The sequence below is a fragment of the Catharus ustulatus genome, chromosome 24 (assembly GCF_009819885.2).
Source record: "Catharus ustulatus isolate bCatUst1 chromosome 24, bCatUst1.pri.v2, whole genome shotgun sequence".
Lineage (NCBI taxonomy): Eukaryota > Metazoa > Chordata > Aves > Passeriformes > Turdidae > Catharus > Catharus ustulatus.
This window is the reverse complement of record NC_046244.1, coordinates 7,670,877-7,694,604: the sequence shown is the minus strand read 5'-3', so window position 1 is coordinate 7,694,604 and position 23,728 is coordinate 7,670,877. Positions and strand designations below refer to the sequence as shown.

The 23,728-nt window shown below is 53.8% G+C and overlaps 2 protein-coding genes across 5 annotated transcripts in view; one reads left to right on the top strand and one right to left on the bottom strand.

Annotated features, from left to right (window-relative positions):
- Positions 1-142: 142 nt before the first annotated feature.
- On the bottom strand, positions 143-10,974 carry H6PD (hexose-6-phosphate dehydrogenase/glucose 1-dehydrogenase). Of its 4 annotated transcripts, none has more exons than XM_033079747.1 (7): positions 10,935-10,974; positions 9,581-9,691; positions 8,171-8,316; positions 6,318-6,973; positions 5,121-5,238; positions 3,418-3,687; positions 143-2,746 (listed from the first exon to the last, which is right to left on the bottom strand). In XM_033079747.1, exons 4-7 carry the CDS (start codon positions 6,942-6,944, stop codon positions 1,389-1,391), a joined length of 2,373 nt encoding a protein of 790 aa, XP_032935638.1. In that variant the 5' UTR covers positions 6,945-6,973; positions 8,171-8,316; positions 9,581-9,691; positions 10,935-10,974; the 3' UTR covers positions 143-1,388. The 4 variants fall into 4 exon arrangements, with proteins under 4 accessions (XP_032935638.1, XP_032935637.1, XP_032935639.1 ...); XM_033079746.1 differs by lacking the exon at positions 10,935-10,974 and adding an exon at positions 10,541-10,585; XM_033079748.2 differs by lacking the exon at positions 10,935-10,974 and adding an exon at positions 9,896-10,015.
- Positions 9,789-23,728, top strand: part of LOC117007047 — a 26,281-nt gene continuing 12,341 nt past the window's right edge. The window contains exons 1-3 of the mRNA XM_033079919.1: positions 9,789-10,038; positions 18,607-18,772; positions 18,943-19,092. Coding sequence (XP_032935810.1) covers positions 9,789-10,038; positions 18,607-18,772; positions 18,943-19,092 — 566 coding nt within the window. The remainder of the gene's footprint in view (positions 10,039-18,606; positions 18,773-18,942; positions 19,093-23,728) is intronic.

Below are 23,728 nucleotides of genomic sequence, written 5' to 3'. Positions count from 1 at the left end.
AGATAAGGATCACTGCCCTCACCCTCAACAGATGGTGACAGAACAGACACCTTTGATCACACTCTGTATTGTAATGTGCGCCTTATAATCAGGTGCGGCTTGTGTATGGACAAAGGATGAAAAAGCTGCTGGCACCCAGAAGTGCGGCTTATACTCAGTGCAGCTTTTAATCGTGAAATTACTGTAGTTTTCATTTAGTAGATGTAAGTATTAAAGAGTTTAACAGGAATTGTCTGTGTGAAAAAAGAAAATACACTTCTGAAAAATCCCCCAAACAACCCAGATAGCTCCATTCACCAAGGAAAACATGTGGAAACTTTTAATGGATTTTAATAAAATCTAGGATAAATTTTGGGGTGACCCACTAGATAGAGACTTCACAAATAAACCCTATTTTCAATAGCTCCCTGGGAAAAAACCCCTATGTGCTTATTTAAAAGTGCAATTAAACCTCTCACTTTATTTCAAGAGGTGCCAGCCACATGTTACCAAGCAAGTGTACAAAAATAAGAAAACTCCAATGCCACAGTCACCTGTAAGACAGGAATAAGCTCTGTTCATAACAACAGTTACCCTCTCATAGCTCAGTTTTTCATTAAAACTTGTTCCCTCACACCAAATACAAAAGAACTGGAATGAAGTTAATGTGGACATTTTTGTTTAGAAAGAAAAGATTTCTCTGCCAGCTAAACCCAAGCATTCCAAGCTTTTTCCTCAGTAATCATTGCACTGCTGGCCAGCAGCATCTCTGAGCTGCCATTCTCCTCACCCTGTCTCCATGATTTTAACAGCCCCAAAAGCAGTTTGTCCTCCTTCTCCATTCCATCCTGATTCTAACAGCCCCAAAAGCAGTTTGTCCTCCTTCCCCACCCTGATTCTAACAGCCCCAAAAGCAGTTTGTCCTCCTTCCCCACCCTGATTTTAACAGCCCCAAAAGCAGTTTGTCCTGCCCAGCCACACTGTGCAGGGCAGAGGATGAAGGTGCTATTACTGTCTTTTAGCCTGAGAATTACAGAAAATTTAAAAGCATTTGGCAGGCAGCTGATTGGACAAGTTTCCTGCAGTGCCTGTGAGGTAGTTATGTGCCAGTGAGCACAAAGGCCTGACAGGAAAACTGAGGCACTTCAAGGTGAGGTCATTTGTCCAAAGTCTCAGTCAGAACCCAGAGCAGAGCCAGAAATGCTGCACTGGGCTCCTGGCTCTTCCTGAGCTCTGGACACTGAGCCCAGCTCCCTCCAGCTCCAGGCTCAAACGTCAGAGGTGCTGCAGGCCACGGATTTTCCAGAAGGCTGGAGGTGAAGAGATGAAGCTGCTGCTGGAGGAACACTGTAGGAAAATCCAGGCTGTAAAGGCCACATGGACAAGGCAGGAGGGACACTGTGGAGCCATCACCCCAGCAGAGCTTCATAGTCCACGTACCAGACCAGCTGGCCAGAGCTGGGGCTGACCCCTGAGATTGGCCACTTGCTGGGCTCGTGGCCCACTCTGCTGAGCAGGGTGGTGATGTCGTGCTTGCCCTTGCCCAACACCAGCACAAACACCTGCCTGGCCCTGTTGATGAGGGGCAGGCTGAGGCTCATCCTCTGGTGAGGTTTGACAGGGCTCTCGGTCAGCACCACGCCGGGAGCCCCTTCCAGGCCCGTCTCAGAGCGGGGGAAGAGCGAGGCCGTGTGCCCGTCCGTGCCCACCCCCAGCAGCACCAGGTCAAAGCTGGCATTGGCCACCAGGGCCACGATGTCCTGGGCATAGAGCTGTGCCCCGCCGTCCTCCTCCACGCACAGGCGCTGGTTGAGGTGCACGGGCATGGGGTGGATGTTGAGGTAGGGCACCCTGACGTGCTGCAGCAGGTGCCGGTGCAGCCCCTGGAAGTTGGACTCGCCGTCGGTCAGGGGCACGCAGCGCTCGTCCACCAGCCACACGTGGGTGTGCTGCCAGGGGAAGCTGTAGTGGTGCCTGGCCAGCCTCTGGAACAGCCCCACGGGGCTGGAGCCCCCCGACAGGGCCAGGTGGAAGTGGCCAGAGCGAGCCACGCTGCTCAGTGCTGCCTGCTCCATGTCTGAGGCCAGCTGGGAAATCAGGTCCTCAGCCCAGGCTGAGACCAGGGGGCTCTGCCGGAATTTGGACTGGATGGCCCTGAAATCACTTGGCATGTGCCTGCTGGGGCTCAGCAGCTCTGCTGGCTCTGCCAGGGTGAAGGCCAGTCCCCCACTCACCATCTCAAAGTCCAGCAGCTGCTGGTTCTCCACGCCCCCAGGGTACAGGCGGGGGGGTTGGCGGGAGGTGCTGTCCAGCAGGGGTGTCCAGAAGGCCCAGGAGGCCAACAGGTTCTCTGTGGTGATGAAGAAATCCTTCCTGCCATGGTAGATGTTGGAGATGAGGACAGAATATGCATCTCTCTCTTTCACAGGGCTGTACATGTAGAAATCAGACAGGGGCTGTTCCAAGATGTGCAGGTCTGACCGAGCCTCTGCTTCCTTCCAGCTGTCCTTGGGCATGGCAGGCTGGAACAGGTTCCTGCTCACCAGCACCGCAGGGGTGCCCAGGGCACCGTGCCCGAAGTAGAAGATGATCTGCTTGGGTTTGCACTGGCTGTGCCCTGCATCCCTCAGAGAGCCACTCTGAGGGCAGTAGGCCCTGTTCCTGAACAGGACACGGGCGTAGCCCACCCGCTCATCCAGAGCCTTCCCGGAGGTGAGCAGGAAAGGGATCCCTTCCCAGCGTGGGCTGTCGCTGTGGATCAGCACCCCTGAAACAACAGAGAGCCACCCCACACCTGAGCAGGCACTCCTGGGCACCTGCCCATCCCTCTCCCTCCTCAGCTCTTTGGTAGCCACTGTCTCCAGCTCCACATTCAGCCCTTGCATGTCTTAACTGCCTACCCAGAGCTCGGTGATCTTTATAGGCCCTTCCCACCCAGGCCATTCTGTGATTCTCACTCTCTCCAGCTCCCCTGCTGTGCTTTCTCCCAGCCATCCCACCTGTTCAGATTCCTTTCATCTTACAGGAAACCAGTTTCTGAGCAGGAACATCATTGAGACAATCCTCTTCATGTTCACAGCATGGCTAGAGATGCCTCATGGTTCACTCATCACAAAGTTTTACCCCTCAGTTGCAGAGAGCAACTCGACTTTATGAAAAGGCAAAATTTACAGGCCCCTTCTAAAATCAATGCAGAGATTTTATAATAATGGTCCTTAGCTCTCACACTTCCCATTCCCTGGTTCATGGGTTAACTGACACAGCAGCAGCATTTCCTTGTCCAGCTCCCAGTTACCATGCCAGTGGATGCCTGGACACATCCCTGAGTCAGCACTGAGCTCCAGAGCCATGGAGCTGGTACTGCATGCAAGGGCTCACATCTCCTGCTCTCCTCAGCTCTGACTGCTCCCCTGGCCAGGGCCCAGCCCAAACTCTCACCTGCAAAGGTTGGTGTGGTGCTGACACGGCCCCGTGCCTCCTGCAGCTCCTCCTGCACCTGGCTGTCGTAGGCCTGGTACTGCCCCAGCACAGCACTGCTCCTGTCCAGGCCCCACAGCGACTGCAACGCCTGCAGCTTGTGCTGCAGCACCTCCTGGGCACTGCTGACGTTGGCAGGGAGCTCCATGATGAGGAACATGAGGGCCTCGGTGAGGTGGTTCTGCAGCACGTCCCGGATCACCCCGTACTGCTCGTAGAAGCTGGTGCGGCCTGGGCACAGTGAGGAGGCAAAATGCTGCTCAGGTGAGCTGCAAAGCTCCAAGCTGCTCTCCCCACCACCCAGCAATTAACCCAAAGCACTCAAGCTCAGGGAAGCTGTGGATGTGCTCAAGGTGTGCCTGGACAGAGCCTGGAATAGTGGAACTTGTCACTGCTGTAGCAGCACCAGATGGTTCTCCTGTCCTCAGAAGGCTCTGGCTGAGCCATGCCCTTGGGAGACAAAATTTCATGCACAGAGCCACGCTTCCCTTTCCCTGCCTGGCTTCTCATGCAGGTGGGATCAGTGGGAGAAGGACAGAGCACTTCTGCAGTGACTCAAGGCTGTGTCACCAGCAGCAGGCTGCATCACGACCACAGCCTTTCCCTCCTGACTGATAATTTATCTCCCCCGCTCTAATCCAAAGGCACATTCAGTAATGGAATCAATGCTGCAGACTTGCTGGGAGCCAGGCTGCCAGCTGAAGCTGCACAGGGGAAAAAAAGGCATCAAATGACAAATTACAAAGTTGTTTAGAGAGGGGAGGGCACAGGCAGTAGCTGGGTGTTCTTCCTAAATCTCTCTGCAGTGCATCCCTCTCCCACAGACAGGCTCAGGTGAGCTCTGAGCTGCCAAACCAAAGATTGCCACTCCAAGTTTGATAAAATTGCATGAACTGAGTCTGTGGTGGCTGAGGGAGGGAGGCAGGCAGAGGTGAAGCGGTGGGGAAGCAGTCCTGGTGGTGCAGAGGCCAGGTGCAGTGCCCAGGAGTGCTGTGGGTGGCAGCCCAGCCCTGAGCTTTGTGCTGAGCACTGCAGAGGGGATGCTGCAGCATTGCAGGCAGGCAGTGCAGCCGTGTCCTTCAGCAGGAGCCACGCTGGGCTGGGACTGTCCCTCTGCTGGCACTGTCCCTCTGCAGGGACTGTCCCTCTGCAGTGCTCTTCCCACTACAGAGAGGCTGGGAAAGAAAGGCAGAGAAACCCAGAGTGACCCAGGGACATCCAGGCAGGAGAGGCATGAGCACATCCCAGAGAACAGCACAAAGGCACACCTGGAGTGAGCCTGTGCCTGGCAGGACAGCCACACAAAAGGGTTGGTAAACAACCACATACTGCTGGCCTCAGACTGCACCAATTCCAAATGCAGTGTTGTTCATCCAGAATTGGGATAGAAAGGTCAGCAGTGCCCCCAGGAAAAGGTGGGGGGTTCTGCCCCTGCTCCCAGATGAACTGCAAATGGATTTTTTTTCTTAGAGGCAGCAACACTCCCTGGAAGTGAGCGAGTCTCCAGCACGGCAGTGTAGGACAGTCCCTGTTTCCAGGGAGCAACACACCATTCACCTGCTCCTTTCTGATTTCTGTACCAGCAGCACCTCAGGGGCCACCCCCCTGTTATTAATGAACCTGCCAGCTCTCACTCACTCACCCTGCACACCCAAATCACCAACCTTTAGCATCCACAGTCTCCTTCAAGACAACCTCCACTCTCTCCACATGATGTCGGTTCCAAATTGGGTCCAGAAACCGTCGGTTCTGATCCCGAAAAGGCAGGATATGGGCCACAGCCTGGGAGGGGAAAAAAATCAAAGACTCAATAAAACCTCAGCAGACTCCCACAGCACCTCTGCCTCACTGCCCCATGCAGCAGAGCAGAGTGGGTCACAGAGAAAAGCAGGAGAGGCTGCAGTGATGCACAGTAGGGTCACCAGTGACTGTCCAGAGCAGACATTAAAGGTCTTCCTGAGGCATTTTAAGGTTTCATGTGAAAAGGCTGAACTCCAATCTGCAGAGCACTCAGTTTGTATCTGTCAGAGGACAAAGGGCTGAGTCAGACCATCCTGCGACTAATGTAAGGTTCCAAAGTGCTGAAAAAAATCAGCTCAGATGCTCACACCACTAAAGCCATCTGCTCTTCTGGGCAGACAAAATAAACCCCCAAAAAGAAAAGAAATCCCCTCTCTTAGTGGAGATGCTCCCCTTGCAGCTGGACATGCAACTTCTGAACAAAACCTGGCCACATAAAGTGTGGCACCACATTCCTGAGGAACAAGGGTGGCATGTCCTTGAAGACATTCCCTCTGGGACAGTGCAGCTGCACATCCTGAGCTGTACCTGCAGCAGCCAACCCTCCCAGCCTGGAGTGCAGCACAGGGCAGGAGGAAACCTCCCCCTAAGCACCCACAGAACTAACAGCCCAGCTGCTCCTTATCATATCAAATGAAGGAGGGCTCCCAGAAGCCATGGCTAAGCAGGCAGGGCTGTGTGTAATGGGATGTGGAGCTGTGAGAGCACAGGTGCTGCTGGCTCAGCGAAACCAAAGCCCTGACCTTGGGGAGGAGGCCAGGGCAGTTCTGCATCTCTGCTCCAGGCACACAGAGCCCAGCCCTGCTCTGCAGAAGGGACTCCCCACCCCAACAGGAGGAAGCCCTGCTGTGGTCTGCACATTTCCTGTGCTCCCCCAGAGGATGGACAGCAGCACAGGACAGAGGAACAGGATTCCAGGAGCAAGTGGAGGCTCTGGATCACACTGAGAGGCTCTGCATGGATTTGGGAGGGGAACAATGCCCCCATCAGATGCAGAACTGAGCACCAAGAGTCTCCTGGGCATTGAGCCCCTCAGCCTGGCAGGGGCTGTCACTGCTCACCTGCTTGCCCAGGTAATGATCCACCCGGTACATCTCCTCCTCCCTGAAGAATCCTGCCAGCTGTGCAGCCAGCTGTTGGGCTGACTCCAGGTCGTGGCCAAAGGGCTTCTCCAGCACCACACGCAGCCAGGCTCCAGCAGGGGGCCGGCAGCTGCTGCTGATGTGCTGGGCGATCTCCGTGTAGGCAAAGGGAGGCACTGAGAAGTAAAAGATCCTCCCGGCCTCCTTCAGCCCCTCCTGGCCCAGCAGGGTCTCGATCTCTCTGTTCAGAGCTGTGTAGTTTTCAGCAGTCTTTAGCTGGTGGTACTGGCTCAGCTTCAGGAACTGGTCCTTGAGCACTGCACACCTGTTGGGAGGCTCGTCAGGGGGACAGGACAGCTTCTTCAGCACGTCAAACATCAGCCTCTGCCCCTCCTCCTGAGCTGCCAGGGCAGCCCCGTGGAACGTGAAGCTGTGGCCACTGCTCACTTGGTCCATGTAGAGCTGGAACAGACCCTGCCACAAATACTTCTTGGCCAAATCACCCGTGGCTCCCAGCAAGATCACGGAGATGTGGCCCTGGGATGCTGCAGCTGGGGATGGGAGGGCTCCCACCAACAGCACCGTGCACAGGACCCTTCCCAGCATCCTGGGGAGAACAGGCAGAGCCAGGAGCACTAGAGGTCAGGAATAAAAACCAAAATCAATTCATGTTGTAGCAGCAAAACACAAGACTAGGTACCTGCTTTCCCCAGAGAAGCCAGGGGCTTCTGTGTGGATCCTCCACCCCAGAGCCTCTCCTGCCCTGCATGACCTGAATCAAGGCAGAAATTTGGGCTCCTGACAAACCTGCAGCCTCCTTCTGCACCCCAGCAGTGGAAGGCAGTGTGTGCTGAAGGCACAGCACATGCACTGCTCCACAGCTGAGTTAACAAGGGGGTGTCAGTGCCTTTGCACAGGGAAACTGAAACCAATTTTCATCCAATTCTCAGAGCTGGCCACAGGAAGACACAAAAGGAAGCCACGTGCCTGCAGACTGAGCACACGTGCCTGCACCCTGCACCCTGCATCCTGCCTCCAACGTCCTGTTTGGGACTTTGCTCAAACACTGCTGGGCTGCCCTGGCACGGCTTCATGTCAATATTGTCAGAGCAGCTCAGGGACAAACACGACCACTGGCAGTGCCAGGCTCTTCTTCCTTCACTCAATGGCTGCTGTGCACCACCACTGACCTGGGCTCTAGTGGCCACTGGGACACTGGTGTCATTAAACCTCTCTGGGGAAGAAGCTCAGTCCTCAGATTGATGAGAGGCAGTCTAGATGCTGTCCCCTGGCCAGGTGACAACCTGGGGGTTGTGTTCTGCCTCCTGCAACCTCCTCCACCAAAGAGCAGGTGCTGTTCTGGCCTTCTGCACTCAGTGCCCATCCAAACCCCTGCAGCCAGCCCAGAAACTCCCTTTGCTCATGCTTATTTACTCAAAATAAAGTTGTTTTTAAGAGAAAAGACACATTTAGCAGTTGCACTGAGAAACACAGCAATGACTTTGCATCTCAAGAGATGTAATGTCACCGAAGAGAGGTTTAGTCACTCCAGCATGGGTGACTAAACCTCTGTGCTGCTCTCATTACATCAGGTGTTATTTTAGCACTCTCACACTGGCTATCCCCTACCCCTGATGTCATTTTCTGAAGCTGTGTTTAGTTGGACCAGAGCCTTCACAGAACACAAGGTTATTTACTTCTTTAAAAACTTTGAGCTCTGGTCAATAAATGATGATAACTAAATAATTGCAAGGAACATCTGGGTATCTCTCCCTGTCTGCACCTTGAACTGGTCTGTAGAAATCTGGTTTTTCTCTCTCCAGCAGACTCACCTGTAACACAGGAGCTCTAGAGACCAAAGCAGCTGGAATTTTTCTCCTGCACAGCCTCTCCCAGCGCAGATCTCTCTCCTCCTGTGCCTGGGTGTCTCTGACCAGTGGCTGGATGTGCAGGACAGATAAGGCAGGTTGTTCCCTTCCTGGAAAACAGGAGGAAAAACCCGATTACAACAGAGAAAAAACCAAAAGTGCCTGAGCCAACAATGTCCCAGCACATCCCTGCTCACAGTCCTGCCCCACTGGCTGTGCTGGAGCCTTTGGCTGCTCTTTGTGAGCAGGTAGAACCCAGGAACATGTGGTAATTCCTGCTCCCAGCCAGCTACAACAAGCTGTGATGCAGTCTGTAGGTTTAACTCCTCTCTCTCCACCCTCTGTAGTGGCTGTCTCCCCTCCCTCCCTTTTTCCCTCATTGTTTGAGCTCCAGGGACCCACTGAAGGAATCCAGCCAGCAGCACTGGCAGTTGCAAAGAGGCACTCCCGAGGTTCTGCCTGCAGAATAAATGATTACCTGCTTTCCCTTCCCCTGCTGTGGGGCTGTAACGCAGATGACAAAGTTTCTCAGTGCAATAAATGGGTATTTACACTTCCTGAGCAACCTTTGCTCCACGAACCAGAGGCACTGACACACTGCCCACTGCACCCTGGCAGCCCCTGCTGTGCTGCAGCCCCAGAGCAGGGACCCAGTGAGGAATGGGAAAGGTCTGGGTGGGCCATGCTGCTCCAGAAAACGAAAAATCAGCCAGGGAACTTCCTGGCAGATCCTGGCAGATTCAGCCACAGTCACGTGCATTCCCAAACCAACACAAAGCCAGTTTCACAACCCTCCCAATTGCAAAATATTGAGCTGCACTGCACAGAGTAAGCTCAGTAAACCCAGCAGTGTTTGTTTACTGCTTTCATACCAGCTGATCACCACTGCTCACATTAAAAAATAATACTCCAAAAATCCCCCAGCCAGCCAGAACAAAGTTACTCGGTCAGGCTTCAGGAAAAGGCTCCTGATCCACATCAAACACCGAAGAGCTTGGCCCAGCAGCCAGGCTGTACACTCCTTTGCACAGCCCCTGGAGCTCCCAGGAGCTCATTCCAGATCTTCACGGAAAAAAATGCAAAAGGTATTTTTTGTTACTTCTGTATGAAAAATGATTAGCAGATGCACAGCCAAAAGAGCTGGACTTTGATGATCCTTGTGGGTCCCTTCCAGCTGAGGGTGCTCTGTGGTTCTGTGATAATGCAGCATGGCATTTATCCTTCCACAGGGCTCTGCACAGCAACACACGAAGGAAAGGACTCTGAGATTCCCTGAGAACTGGACAAGCCCTTCTGGTCTTGTGTACCTGCACACAGCAGGGCAGGAATGACCTCACCATCAGCTGCTGGAAAACCCTGAATGAGCAGACTCACATCCAAAGCAAGCTGAGAGGTGCACGGATTCGTGTTTGGCCCTCCTGCCTCTGACTCAGCTCACTCCGTGTGCTCTGGCCCCAGCATCGTGACAGCAGCGCTTCCAAAACCCTGAAAGGGAGGACAGGGGGACTGTGAGGAAACTGCTCCAGCGCGTGGGCAGGGCATGGAATCTGGGGAGTGAGCTCACGGTGACAGGGATGAACTCATGGGCGACAGGGATGAGCTCATGGGTGATAGTGACGAGCTCATGGGTGATAGTGACGAGCTCATGGGTGACAGGGATGATCCCACCTGTGACAGGAATGAGCCCACCTGTGACAGGGACAATCCCGCCTGTGACAGGGATGAATTAATGGGTGACAGGGACGAGCCCACCTGTGAAAGGAATGAGCCCACCTGTGACAGGGACGAGCCCCCTGTGACAGGGACGATCCCGTGTGACAGGGATGATCCCCGTGTGACAGGAATGAGCCCACCTGTGACAGGGACGGTCCCATGTGACAGGGACGATCCCGTGTGACAGGGATGATCCCCGTGTGACAGGAATGAGCCCACCTGTGACAGGGACGGTCCCATGTGACAGGGACGAACCCCGTGTGACAGGGACAATCCCACCTGTGACAGGAACGATCCCACCTGTGACAGGAACGAGCCCACCTGTGACAGGGATGAACTCATGGGTGACAGGAATGATCCCGTGTGACACGGACGATCCCGTGTGACAGGGACGAGCCCCCTGTGACAGGGATGATCCCACCTGTGACAGGAATGATCCCACCTGTGACAGGGACGATCCCGTGTGACAGGGACCAGCCCACCTGTGACAGGGATGAACTCATGGGTGACAGGAATGATCCCGTGTGACACGGACGATCCCGTGTGACAGGAATGATCCCGTGTAACAGCGGCTGTCACAGCTCCCGAGCACCGAGAGGGACCCGCCCGCCGCCCCCGCACCTGGCGCTGGAGCTCCCCGGGCAGGCCGGGCCGCACTCCGAACCGGGCCGAGCCGGGCCGGGCCGGGCCGGGCCGCGCACCCCGCGGGCTGAGGGGCAGCGGGGCCGGGCCGGGGCTGCTCCCGCTGCCCCAAACGCCGCTGTCCGTGCTTCCTTCCGCCTTGCCGGAGACCATGAGCATCGCTCCTCCATCCCGCATCCCTCCATCCCGCATCCCTCCGTGCCCACGCGGTGCCGGACGGCCAGGCCGGTGCGCGGTGCCGCAGGACAGCGCTGAGCGGGTCCCCTTGGCCCGGGCTGACCCCTCCCCGGTCCGAGCTGACCCCACAGCCCGAACTGACCCTCCCTAGCCCGGCCCGGCCCGGCCCGGCCCGGCCCCGCCGCCCCCCGCTCACCTCCCGCCCACCGCACCGCGCCGGCGGCGGCGGGCCCGACACAGCGCCGGGCGACACACAGCGCCCCGCCCCGCCACGACTCTGTGGTTGGCGTCCGCTCGCGCCTGGCGCCGGCGCTCGGGAGGGAGGGAAAAAATTCACAGGGTGAGCGGCTGTGGGGACACGGGGACAAATAATCACCGGGGGGGTCAGAGAATCATCCCAGGGGGACAGAGAATCATCCCAGGGGGACAGAGAATCATCCTGTGGGGACAGAGAATCACCCCGGGGGACAGAGAATCACCCCAGGGGGACAGAGAATCATCTCAGGGGGACAGAGAATCATCCCAGGGGACACAGAATCATCCTAGGGGACACAGAATCCATCAGTCCACGGCCCAGACGGAGCAGCTGAGCCAACCAAACAGGGCCAGGGGAAAGAATGGGTCTGGGAGGGACAGCTGGACAGGTGTGGGGACATCACCAATCCAGATGTGGAGACATCCCTTCACCAATCCAGATGTGGGGACATCACCAATCCAGATGTGGGGACATCCCTTCACCAATCCAGATGTGGGGACACCACTAATCCAGATGTGAGGACATCACCAATCCAGATGTGGGGACATCCCTTCACCAATCCAGGACATCCCCTGAGCACTCTGTGACACCTCTGTGACACCTCTGTGACACCTCTGGCCAGCTCGGGGCTGTGTCCCACGGCTCTGTTTAACCCCTGCATGCCCAGTGCCACAGCTCAGCTCTCAGCAGCTGCCCCAGCTCTGTTTGGGGACAGCTGGGGGAGGAGAACCTGGGATCCCCTGCTGTAATTTGGGTCCTGCCCTGGAACAAAAAGGGGGTTTGCCACCTACTTCATGAAGAGCTGATCTCCCTGCTGCACATTTCTGGCACTTGGAATGAGATGAGCAGCTGAGGCCCTGGTCACTTAAGCTTGTTATCATTACAGGCAGAGCTGGAAGTTGGGACTAGAGGCAGTTGTTTAACATCTTCTGCTGAGAAACCACGTTTTCAGCCAGTTAGATGATGCCAAACTTTAAATATTGAGGCTGAAATTGTAGGGGTGGTTTGCTTTATGCAGTCATTTTTTTTTTGAAAACGAAAAAAAAAAAATAGCGCAGCTATTTCTGAGCTGAAGGTCAGAAGATAAAATAGGTTTTTTGACCATGTTAAAAATATCTCAGCTGTTTCATTAAGGAGCTTTAACATCTCATAATTTGGGGCAAGTAAGATTTTGTGAGGGTGGTGGTTTGGATCAGAATGTGCTTTTGCCAAAGCCTTTCCAGACTTGTGCCTTTAAGGGAACAAGGTCCAGTGTGACAGATGAGACATGTGATGGCAACAGGGGGATAAAAGGCAGGAAAGGGACACTGAGGAGACAGATGTTCTGCAATAAAATAAAAGGCAAATAGGAAGGAGAGCTGCTCTGGGTGTGTTTGAAGGGGATGTTTCAGAGCAGGAAGCATTGAGCTGGAGCTGCAGCTTCTCAGTTCAGAGCCTCTATGAACCAGGGCAGAGCTGTGGCATTGCACTGGAAATCTGTCCCACAGCAAAGGGTTCTTTGTGCAGGAGTGGGGAGAACAGAGTACAAAAGTGAGTTTGCTGCAGGGGGGCTTTGTTGCCCCTGGGTGTTGCAGACTCGGGGTGTGCAGAGGTGAACTGGGCTGGGCTGGGGTTTGCACTGCTCTGAAGAGGCAAAGTGAGCTTCAGAAGGGCAAGATTTTGGTGAGGTAACCTTAGAGGAAACCTGCCTGGTACCTGCCAAGTTTATCAGCATCTACAAAGGGGTTTACTGCCAAGGAGCTGTGGATGAGGCTGTAAATGACAGAGTCATTTCTGGGGGTGCTTCAGCTCCTGGGTGTGCTGTCCCATGGGCTGGGAGCCCCGTGTGCTGGGGCTGTGCTGGGGCTGTGCTGGGGCTCCCAGGAACGCTCCCCAGTTCTGGGCTCTCAGCTTCACGTGGCTCTGAGTGAGGCTGTAAATTCTGCTGTGGAGCAATAATGAACAGCTGGACAGCAGCTGGGGTTCTTAGAAAATAAAATTACTGTCCTGTGGCTTCTGGAAAACCAGACTGCAGAAATGATAAGGGCAGGTCCTAAACTGCTGTGGGGGAGAATGACAGAGAGGAGCTTTGTTATTGCTGCTGGGGCAGGGAAGGACAGCTGCTGGATGAGCTCTGGAGCATGGAGCTGGTTTGGGGTTAGCTGTGCTCAGCCTGGCACAGAGAAATCTCCAGCCCAGTTTAAGGAGTTGAGATTTAAATACTTTGGTCTGTTTGGTATTAACCAATGCCACTTCTGTGCATCCAAACTGCATTGGAGCTGGAGGCTGATCCAGCCAGGAGCAGCATTCACAGACCCCTGTGCTCTGTGTTCTGCCTGGCCAGCTCAGCTCCTAAAGAGCTTAGCACCAAACACAGCTCAGACACTCCAAGGTGAGAGAGCATTAGGGTAATGCTGCCTCTCAGCAGCTGCTGTTTCTATTGTTTGTTGGCTTTCCTCTCCACTCTGTGGTTTTCAAATGACAAAAACCTTGTCCAGGGAGCTCCAGCTGGAGTGGGGAGTGCTCCCAGTGCCTTGCTGTGGGAATGGCATTGCTGGCTCCTTCCAGCCCCTCCTGCTGCTCCCCAGCCACTGTGGGACTAAAGCAGGACTGGGAGCCCAGGGCAAAGCCTGCAGGGGAGCCCTGCAGCACTGGGGCTGTGCTCTGGCACCCTGCAGCACCAGGGAAACTCCACAGAGCAGGGGAAAGGAGCTGGGGAGGAGGAGGAGGAGAGCTCATCTTCACCAAGTGCTCTGCCTGAATCGAACAGAAGCTGCTCTGCCTTTTGCCCTGAGGAGGGGATGCTCTCATCAGCTCGATCAGCAGATTAAAGATTGAGTGCTGGCACCTTCCCCAGGTACTCCTGCACTGGGACAAGCTGCCTTCTGCCTCTTCTCAGGCTTGGACTAAATGAGGATGAAAAAGGAGGCTGAAGGTTAAACATGCTGTTTGTTCATTGCAGAACGGGGAAACATGAGGTTCCTCTTGTGCATGGGGACAGCTCTGCTGAGCCAAAGACATTCCTGTGCCTCCTGAGGGCCCCTGCTGCTTTAACAAGAAGAGTGACTTGTACCTGGCCTAGCTGAGGAAAAACAATCACAAAGCAATGACTGACTCCCTTTTGCAGACAGAAATGTTTAGATGGGCTGAAATCTGTCTGCTCGAGGAGCAAAGGTGGCTCCTGGCTGAAGGGGCTCTGCCTGTGGTGTTAAGAAAAACCATCCTTGTTGGTTGTCTGGCACGAACTGCCCTCAGCGTGGTCCAGACTGATCCAGAGCTTCAGCAGCTTTGGGTCTGTACCATGAGCTGTTCATTTGCTGCAGGAAGGAGCCCAAGGTGGGCACCTGCTGCTGCTGCCTGGCTGGCACTGGCAGCTTTTGACAGAAATTACTTTTCTTGGCCTGTGATGTAAGAGGTAGACACAGGACAGGCATGAAGGAAGTGCTGTCATCATTAACTGAGGCTTCCCCAAATGGACTTGATTGGAGTTTAACAGTTACTGTGTCTTAGATAAATATTGATTGGTGAAGGATGACACACTGAGCCTTTGGACTTCACTGTGGGCATTGTTTATTGGTTATCAGTGATCAGTGATCAGTTATCAGTGATCAGTGATAGGTGATCAGTGATCAGTTATCAGTGATCAGTGATCAGTTATCACGATCAGTTATCAATGATCAGTTATCAGTGATCAGTTATCAGTTATCAGTGATCAGTGATCAGTGATCAGTTATCAGTTATCAGTGATCAGTTATCAATTATCAGTTATCAGTGATCAGTTATCAGCGATCAGTTATCAGTGATCAGTTATCAGCGATCAGTTATCAGTGATCAGTGATCAGTTATCAGTTATCAGCGATCAGTGATCAGTTATCAGTTATCAGTGATCAGTTATCAGTTATCAGTTATCAGTGATCAGTTATCAGCGATCAGTGATCAGTTATCAGTTATCAGTGATCAGTTATCAGTTATCAATGATCAGTGATCAGTTATCAATGATCAGCGATCAGTTATCAGTGATCAGTGATCAGTTATCAGCTATCAGTGATCAGTTATCAGTGATCAGTTATCAGTTATCAGTGATCAGTTATCAGTGATCAGTTATCAGTGATCAGTTATCAGTTATCAGTGATCAGTTATCAGTGATCAGTTATCAGTGATCAGTTATCAATGATCAGCGATCAGTTATCAGTGATCAGTTATCAGTTATCAGTTATCAGTTATCAGTGATCAGTGATCAGTGATCGGTTATCAGTGATCAGTGACCAGTTATCAGTTATCAGTGATCAGTTATCAGTGATCAGTTATCAGTGATCAGTGATCAGTTATCAGTGATCAGTTATCAGTGATCAGTTATCAGTTATCGGTTATCAGTTCTCAGTTATCAGTGATCAGTTATCAGTGATCAGTTATCAGTGATCAGTGATCAGTTATCAGTTATCAATAATCAGTTATCAGCGATCAGTTATCAGTTATCAGTTATCAGTGATCAGTTATCACGATCAGTTATCAGTTATCAGTGATCGGTTACCAGTGATCAGTGATCAGTTATCAGTGATCAGTGATCAGTTATCAGTTATCAGCTATCAATGATCAGTGATCAGCTATCAGTTATCAGTGATCAGTGATCAGTTATCACGATCAGTTATCAGTGATCAGTGATCAGTTATCAGTGATCAGTGATCAGTTATCACGATCAGTTATCAATGATCAGTGATCAGTTATCAGTTATCAGTGATCAGTTATCAGTGATCAGTGATCAGTTATCAATGATCAGTTATCAGTGATCAGGTTTCAGTGATCAGTTATCAGTTATCAGTGATCAGTTATCAGTTATCAGTGATCAGTGATCAGTTATCAGTTATCGGTTATCAGTTATCAGTTATCAATGATCAGTTATCAGTGATCAGTGATCAGTTATCACGATCAGTTATTAGTGATCAGTTATCAGTTATCAGCGATCAGTTATCACTTATCACTTATCACTTATCAGTGTCCTGACTGCACTGCAGCAGGGCAGGGCTGCACTGCACGGCAGGGCTGCACTCAGAGCACAAATGCAGCTGAGCAGAGGCAGAGGATTCCTCTGAGCGTCTGACAGCTGAGTGGGAGGGCAAAGCTGAGATGTCCCTCTGCTCTTATCTCTATGTCCTGTTGAGATTAGAGTCACTGATAAAGGCAAACCCAAAATCCTTCATGGGAACACCCTGGTTCTCCTGTAGCAAAGTGAAATGCACCAAAATGCATGAGCAGGTTTCTATAAATGGACTGTGGTGCAGCAGGGAGCTGCTGCAGAGTTTGGGATGGTTCGTGGTGTGCTCTGCATTCCTGGCACCCTGCACAGCCTGGGACGGGGGTGCCAGGTTCTGTACTGGGGTGCCAGGTTCTGTACGGGGGTGCCAGGCTCTGTCCTGGGGTGCCAGGCTCTGTCCTGAGGTGCCAGGTTCTGTACTGGGGTGCCAGGTTCTGTCCTGGGGTGCCAGGCTCTGTCCTGGTGCTGCCAGGCTCTGCTCTGGGCTGCCAGGTTCTGTCCTGGGGTGCCAGGTTCTGTACTGGGGTGCCAGGCTCTGTCCTGGGGTGCCAGGTTCTGTACTGGGGTGCCAGGCTCTGCTCTGGGGTGCCAGGTTCTGTACTGGGGTGCCAGGCTCTGCTCTGGAGTGCCAGGTTCTGTACTGGTGCTCCAGGCTCTACTCTGGGCTGCCAGGTTCTGCTCTGGGGTGCCAGGTTCTGTACTGGAGTGCCAGGCTCTGCTCTGGTGCTGCCAGCTCTGCTCTGGTGCTGCCAGGCTCTGTACTGGAGTGCCAGGCTCTGCCCTGGGGTGCCAGGCTCTGTCCTGGTGCTGCCAGGTTCTGCTCTGATGCTGCCAGGCTCTGTCCTGGGGTGCCAGGCTCTGTCCTGGTGCTAGGCTCTGTCCTGGACTGCCAGGCTCTGCTCTGATGCTGCCAGGCTCTGCCCTGGACTGCCAGGCTCTGTCCTGGTGCTGCCAGGCTCTGCCCTGGGGTGCCAGGCTCTGCTCTGGGGTGCCAGGTTCTGTACTGGGGTGCCAGGCTCTGTTCTGATGCTGCCAGGCTCTGTCCTGGTGCTGCCAGGCTCTGCCCTGGTGCTGCCAGGCTCTGTCCTGGTGCTGCCAGGCTCTGCTCTGGTGCTGCCAGGCTCTGTCCTGGACTGCCAGGCTCTGCTCTGGGGTACCAGGCTCTGCTCTGGGGTACCAGGCTCTGCTCGGGGGTGCCAGGCTCTGCTCTGGTGCCTCTCCTCATCCTGCCTGCTGCAGATTAACTCCGTGTTTCTGCTTTGTGACTCCATGGCCTTGAAATGCTTCATTAAATCAGTGTTTCCTAGGCAAGGATAGGTAAAATTTCAGTGAGGTGTTTTTGCCGTTCAGGGGAGTCTCTCCTTGCTGCAGGTTTCCAGGTGCCAGGGTGGGGAGGGCTGCAATGTCCTGCTGTGAATGCTCCTTGCAGCAGCTGCAGCAGTGCAGCAGGGCACAAGGAGCTACAAACACAAGGTTTATAACAGCTCTGCCTCTTCTGGGGTGTAAAACCAGGATCATTGAGCTTCTTACCTGAAGCAACAGGTATAGAGAAATAAAAACTGAGCCAGACCTCTGCAGAGGGGTGAGTGCAGGGCTGGCTGCAGACCTGAATTCATCTCTCCAGAAACACAACGGGCACCTGTGCATTGGGTTGTGCAGCTGCTGGGTGTGAATGCTCCAGACAAAAAACTAATCTCCAAATGGAAAAGCAAGGACAGTGAAAGGGGAGAAAAAGGCTTCAGGGCAGCGCCAGGACTCTCTGAGATGGAGATGATCAGCAGATCTGAGAAGCTGATCTGAAAGCTTTCAAGGGGGTAGCAAGAGGCAGTAATGAATTGAGACTGACCCTGAGGTACACTTGGTGTGATGCACTGGAGAGTGTAGATGAGAAATTAAAGTGTTTCAGAATTATCCCTTTGCAACTGCTGGTTCCAGAGCCAGCACACTGCAGAGCTCTTGCCCAAATATTGTAAATGCTCTGTGCCCCTGGAAATGTCCTTCAATAACCTTGAGCCTGAAGTGGTTTCCCCTGCCTCAGTCTCACTGAGGACCTGGAATCCCCATGCCAGGATGTGAAGTCAAATCTCTTCTCTGGACACTTGTTCCTCTGGACACTTCTCTTTCATGGAGCAGAAAATGGGCTGGTGCCTGTTGTCCCTGTGCCCTGCCATGGAAATGGGCTGAATCCCCAGGGAATGCAGGGCCTGCACAGCATCACTGCCTGCAGCCTCAATCAGGGACTAGCTGGGGGTGAACTGTGCATTTTGTCAAACCAATTCGGGGCAGGAATTAAATTACACAGGGCAGAAAGCATTTCTAGGCCTGAGCTGGTTTAAAACAATGCAGTTTAGCTGAAGTTAGTGACAGGTCTTTGGATGAGGTGTTGCACTGTTCTGTGTATCAGGAAAAAAGTCAAGTTCTTGGGGGATGTGCGAGCTTTTTGCTTGGGGTGTTTGTTTTATTTTTTTTTCCAATTTATTATTTATACTTGCAGCTTCTGTCTGAATTCTTGATGTGCCTGAGACCTCTTGGCAGTGCCGTGGGGATGAGGTGTTGCCCTGCTCCCTGTGTCACCCCCTGTCCTCGCTGGCACCGCTGCAGAGCGCATTCCCTGCACTCACACCGGGGGAGGCACTGCTGGCTCTGAAGGAGTCCCAGCCTGCTCCCGGATCCAGACCAGCTCAGGTGGGAGCACAGTGCCTTTCCAGGCTTCTGCAGACGCCTGCTTTGCTTCTCCTTTCTGCTCCTGGAATGGCAACACGGCCAGGTGAGAAACCCCGGCAGCAATCGCAGGTCTGAGCGCCCAGCTCGGGAAATCCTGCCCAGGAGCCGCTGACTTTAGACCCGATCCTATAGGATCAGGCTTCTTGCAGTGTCAGGGATTTAAGACTTTTTAACTCCCCCTCCCCCGTTTTTTTTCCTGGGCTGTCTGAGCAGCTCCGGGCTCTCCCGGCATCACTTCAGTGCGAGCACCGAGTGCCAGCGCTCCTGGCAGCTCCCGCTCCCTCCCGGAGAAGCGCTGCAACTTTTGCTGCTGCACACAACGCTGCAGCCTGCGGGAGCCGAGCTGCTCGCGGCGGATCTGGGGTAAGGAGAGACAACTCGGGAGGGAGAGAACCTTTCCTAGCCCACTCTGATGGAAGCTCTTTGCTTTGCATGCTGTTTTTGGAAGGGAGGTATTTTAAAGAGGCTGCGGTCCTTCCTCCTGCAGGGCTGTCTTTTATGATTGATAAAACCCTTAAAAGTGCAACTTCTGCTGCGTGCTTGCTAATTAAACTTCATTGAGCTCCTTTCCTTTTAAATTCTCCTTGGGACCGCTATGAGGGAAGCTGAATCAGTGGAGGCTTTTTTAATTTTTTTAATTCTGCTTTTTTAAAACAAGCCGACAAAACCAAATTTTAAGAAAATAATCATGATTAAAAAAAAAAAAAAAGGAAACCTTGAGAAGCAAACCCGGCAGAAGGACTAGCGAGGAGCTGCGGTTTTGCATGCTGGCTGGCGGCTCGCAGGCAGGCGGGGGGTTCTGCTGGTGCAGTTGTGCTGCAGTCCGAGCCTGTGCTGGCTGCGGAGCATTGCAGGAGTGCAGCAGGACTGCAGCGCCCAGGGACGGCAACTCCGCATCTGCCCGCCTGTGCCGCCACTGCCCCGCCCGTGTCCCCGCTGTGACCGTGTCCCCAGTCCCCGTGTCCCCAGCCCCCAGTTCCCGGTCCCTGCTGTCCCCAGTCCCCGTGTCCCCACTGTGACTGTGTCCCCAGCCCCCAGTTCCCGGTCCCCGTGTCCCCGCTGTCCCCGATCCCTGCTGTCCCCAGTCCCCAGTCCCCGATCTCCGGTCCCCGCTGCCCCCAGTCCCCAATCCCCGCTGTCTCCGCTGTCCCCACTGTCCCCGTGTCCCCGTGTCCCCAGTCTCCAGTCCCCGCTGTCCTCGCTGTCCCCGATCCCCGTGTCCCCGTGTCCCCGGTCCCCGCTGTCCCCGCTGTCTCCGTGTCCCCGGTCCCCATGTTCCCAGTCCCTGGTCCCCATTGTCCCCGTGTCCCCAGTCCCTGGTCCCCATTGTCCCCGTGTCCCCAGTCTCCAGTCCCCGCTATCCTCAGTCCCCGGTCCCCGTGTCCCCGCTGTCCCCAGTTCCCAGTCCCTGCCGTCCCCGTGTCCCCAGTCCCTGTTGTCCCCGTGTCCCCAGTCCCCTGTCCCCGGTCCCCGTGTCCCCAGTCCCCTGTCCCCAGTCCCCGTGTCCCCGGTCCCCGCCCGGGTTTTGCGGCGCTGCCGCTTTAAGGGTGCGGAGCTGCCCGAGCTCTTCTCCTCCTGCATCCGCAGCATCCCCGGCCAGGGATCCCCTCCCGGCCCCCCTGCGCTCCCAGCCACCACCGAGCCGCTTCCACCCCGCATCTCCCAGGGTGGCACAGCTGTCCGGGCTGGCAGCTCAGCTGTCCCCAAAGGAGGAGCTCCTGTCCTTGTCCCCGGGCCGGGCTGTGCTGCTGGAGCTACAACAGCGCTCCGTGACCTCCGGGCGCTGCTGCTCTCCCAAAGTTCAATTTGCATGGCAATGTGATGGCAGCACAGCCTCCTGCTGCAGAAGTTTAACTTGTGTTTTCTGGAGGCATGTGCGGTCTGATTTATTAATGGCACAAGGGCTGGTTGGTTTATTTTAACTAGAAAGTAAAAAAAAAAAATTCACTTTGACGTAAATATCTGCTAGCAGCTTGCATTTTCCTGGTGTAAAAATATCTATTAATTGAAAGTAGCTTCTTAGCAACTCCAGAGTCTTGGGAACTGTATGGGGCAAGGGGAAAAAATGCACTTTGAGCAATTATCAATTCTGTTGCAATAGCAGTGAAGTCAGCTGTGCTGAAATCCCTGCAGATCTGGGTTTGATATTCCGTGTCTGGGGGAGGCTGCTCAGCAGTCAGTGCTCACAGCACATCCCCACTCTGAGCCTGCAGCTGATGCTGGATGGCTTTAGCAGCATCTGAAATGATCAAATATTTGACTTTCCTGTTCTAGTGATGTCTCCTGACAGCAGGAAGGGTGTTCTGGTCCCTGCTGAGGCTGAGGCAATTACTGCTGTCTGCCACTCTGAGAGCAGCAGTGCCTGTTTACACTGATCAGATCTGTAATTGGGGTGGGCTTTTATCACAAGGACCACGAAAAGTCCCAGATCTGCAGGAAAGGTGAGTGTTACCCCTGCACAGAGCAGCTGGAGTGATCTCTCAAGGTCACACCGTGCCAGCTGATGGCAGAGACAACCCCTGGCACCCTCAGCTCCAGCTGCTCCTTTAAACCCAATGGAACTTTCACATCTTCCTTCAGAGACCTGGCCCCAGCTCGTGGAGGCACAAGGGGAGTCAGATGTAAAACCTTGAATTTTGTGTGATTTGATGCAGACTTTATGCAGCACACTCACACCCTGTTACTCCTGTTCCTTACCTCACCACCTTAATGAGCAAGGAGACTGAAACTCATTTTAGAGCACTTTGTGCAGGGGTTTGTGGCATTCATGGAGAACTCTGATTGGTAGGATGGGAACAAAGTCAAAGTAACTGAGTTAGGAGCAGGCTTGGTGTAAATCACTGAGGGGCAACCAATGCACCAGGGTGTTCCTAAATCTGGGTGTTGTGGAAGGTTCTCAGCATAAATAAATATCAGCCTCTGCCTGAAGGAAAAAGCACTCAGTGCTGTAAAAGTGAACAAACAGGCTCCCAAAGCTGTACAGGGGGGAAAGCTGTGGCATTCCCTGGAGTTCTGCTCTCCAGAAGTGGCAGAGAGCTCTCCCCACAAAGCTGGGGTGATGTCTGACCAGCAGAGGGAAAGCAAGGATGATTGTAGAGAATGAGGCAAACCAAGAACTGTGGGTTCCAGGGAGGAGCCCCTGGACTGGAGAGTCTCTGGGCTGGTATCAGGTGATGAGTGATGCTGCTGTAGCGAGTTCATGGCCCCTTCAGGGCTGGGCAGTGGCAGGAGGAGTCCCAAAAGACAAAACAACCCCGGAGCTACCCCAGCAGAGGGGAGGGAGGATGCACTTTGTGCTGTTTCTCCTCTTACATCCCCCTGCTGCTCCGGCAGTTCTTGCTCAGCACACCTGGGAAGGCTCCCTCAGCACACATTAAATATTAACAGGAATTCACAGCACCTCCAGTGCCACCTCAGACCCCTGGGCTGTGCCCACAGGGTGGATCCCCAGGCAGGGGGGAACAACCTCAGCCAGGAACTGAAGAGCCTGAGTGCAGAGAGTGCAGAGATTCAGTGCCTCTGACACCTGGGCCACAATTCAGCTGATTCCTGCCTTCAGTGCCAGCCTCTGATCTGGAGAGCAGAATCTTCTCCTGGCTGCCAGAGTGAATTCCAGAGTGAGTTTTAGCATTTTGGGCTGCCAGGGGTATTTGCTCCTGCTGGAGTCTTTTATTTTAGTAAGAGTAAAGTGTCTTGAGAAAGTAGTGGCTTTATAAAATGTGAGGAGGGTTATTCCTGGTGCTGATGAGCTGGCACAGAGATGCCATCTGAAATCCTCTGGCCACAGCCAGCACTGCTACCAGGGCCTCAGAGGACTCTTTAAGGAGTGGGACTAAAATTGTGCTTTGCTTGTTGCTACTTGACTTTTCAGTTCTGTTTCCAGGGGCTGGTGCAGAAATGTTTTTGAAGCACTGGGTGGAGTGACAGCATGTATTTTTGGAGAAGGTCAGGGATCCTGTGCCCCTCTGCAAAGGGCAGAGAGCCATTAAATCTCTGGGTGCATTTGTTTGAGCTCCTTGGTGCTGCTCAGGCTGAGCAGTGCAGTGCAGGCTCTGTGCTCTGTGCAGGGATGGAGCTTCCCAGGCTCGTTTGTGCTCCTGATTCCCTCCTTTAATTTACAGCAGACTCTGTGGGTACTGAGCAGCACTGCAGCAAACCCACGTGCTCCAAGTTTCTTCCTTCCAAGAGCTCTGGTGTTACCATGAGTGGAGAAGCTCAGAGCTGTGAGGAAGGGTCTCTGTGCAAAGTGGGGCTCAGAGGCTGCTCCTGGACCCTGGTGAGGGTCCCTGGCAATGCCTGCTCCTGTCAGGGTTGGGAAGAGGCGTTTTCCCTTCCTGATTAATGGGAAGCAGCTCTGCCCACTCTCCTGCAGACCTGGAGCTGCCAGCTTGGGGCAGGGAGAGAGGCAAGGAGAGAGGCTGCTCCTTGCAGAGCCCCTGCAGTTTCTTGCAGCTTTTCCCTGCAGTTCTTGCAGCTTTTCCCTGCAGTTTCTTGCAGCTTTTCCCTGCAGTTCTTGCAGCTTTTCCCTGCAGAGCTGGGGTGCTCAGGAGTGCAGGGGTGCAGGGTTTGCTGCCTCACTCCTGTGCTCTGCTGCACCAAAGCATTACAAACCCTCAGCAAAGCTGTAAATTGCTTTCTGCCCATCCCTGACACGTGAACACAAGAATTCCCATGTGCTGGGAATCTTAATGTTTCCTTCTCCTACCTCTGTGCCTGGCTATAAATGTCCTTAAGATGTAATTTTTCCAGCTCAGCCTTCAGAATTTCTAATTATGCCAGGAGAGCTGAGCTGCAGCGGGGCTGCCATCCGGCTGCCCTTGTGCCTTCCCCTGCTGCCCAGACAACTGAGCTTTTGAGAAGGGACAGTCCCTGCTGCCCAGGGAGGGACAGCCACACTTTGGCAAATCTAAATGAGTTTTCTCTTGCGTCAATATTCTGCAGCAAATAACTTTGCACATTGGTAAGCACGGGGCAAACTTAGCACATTTCAGGAGCTTTC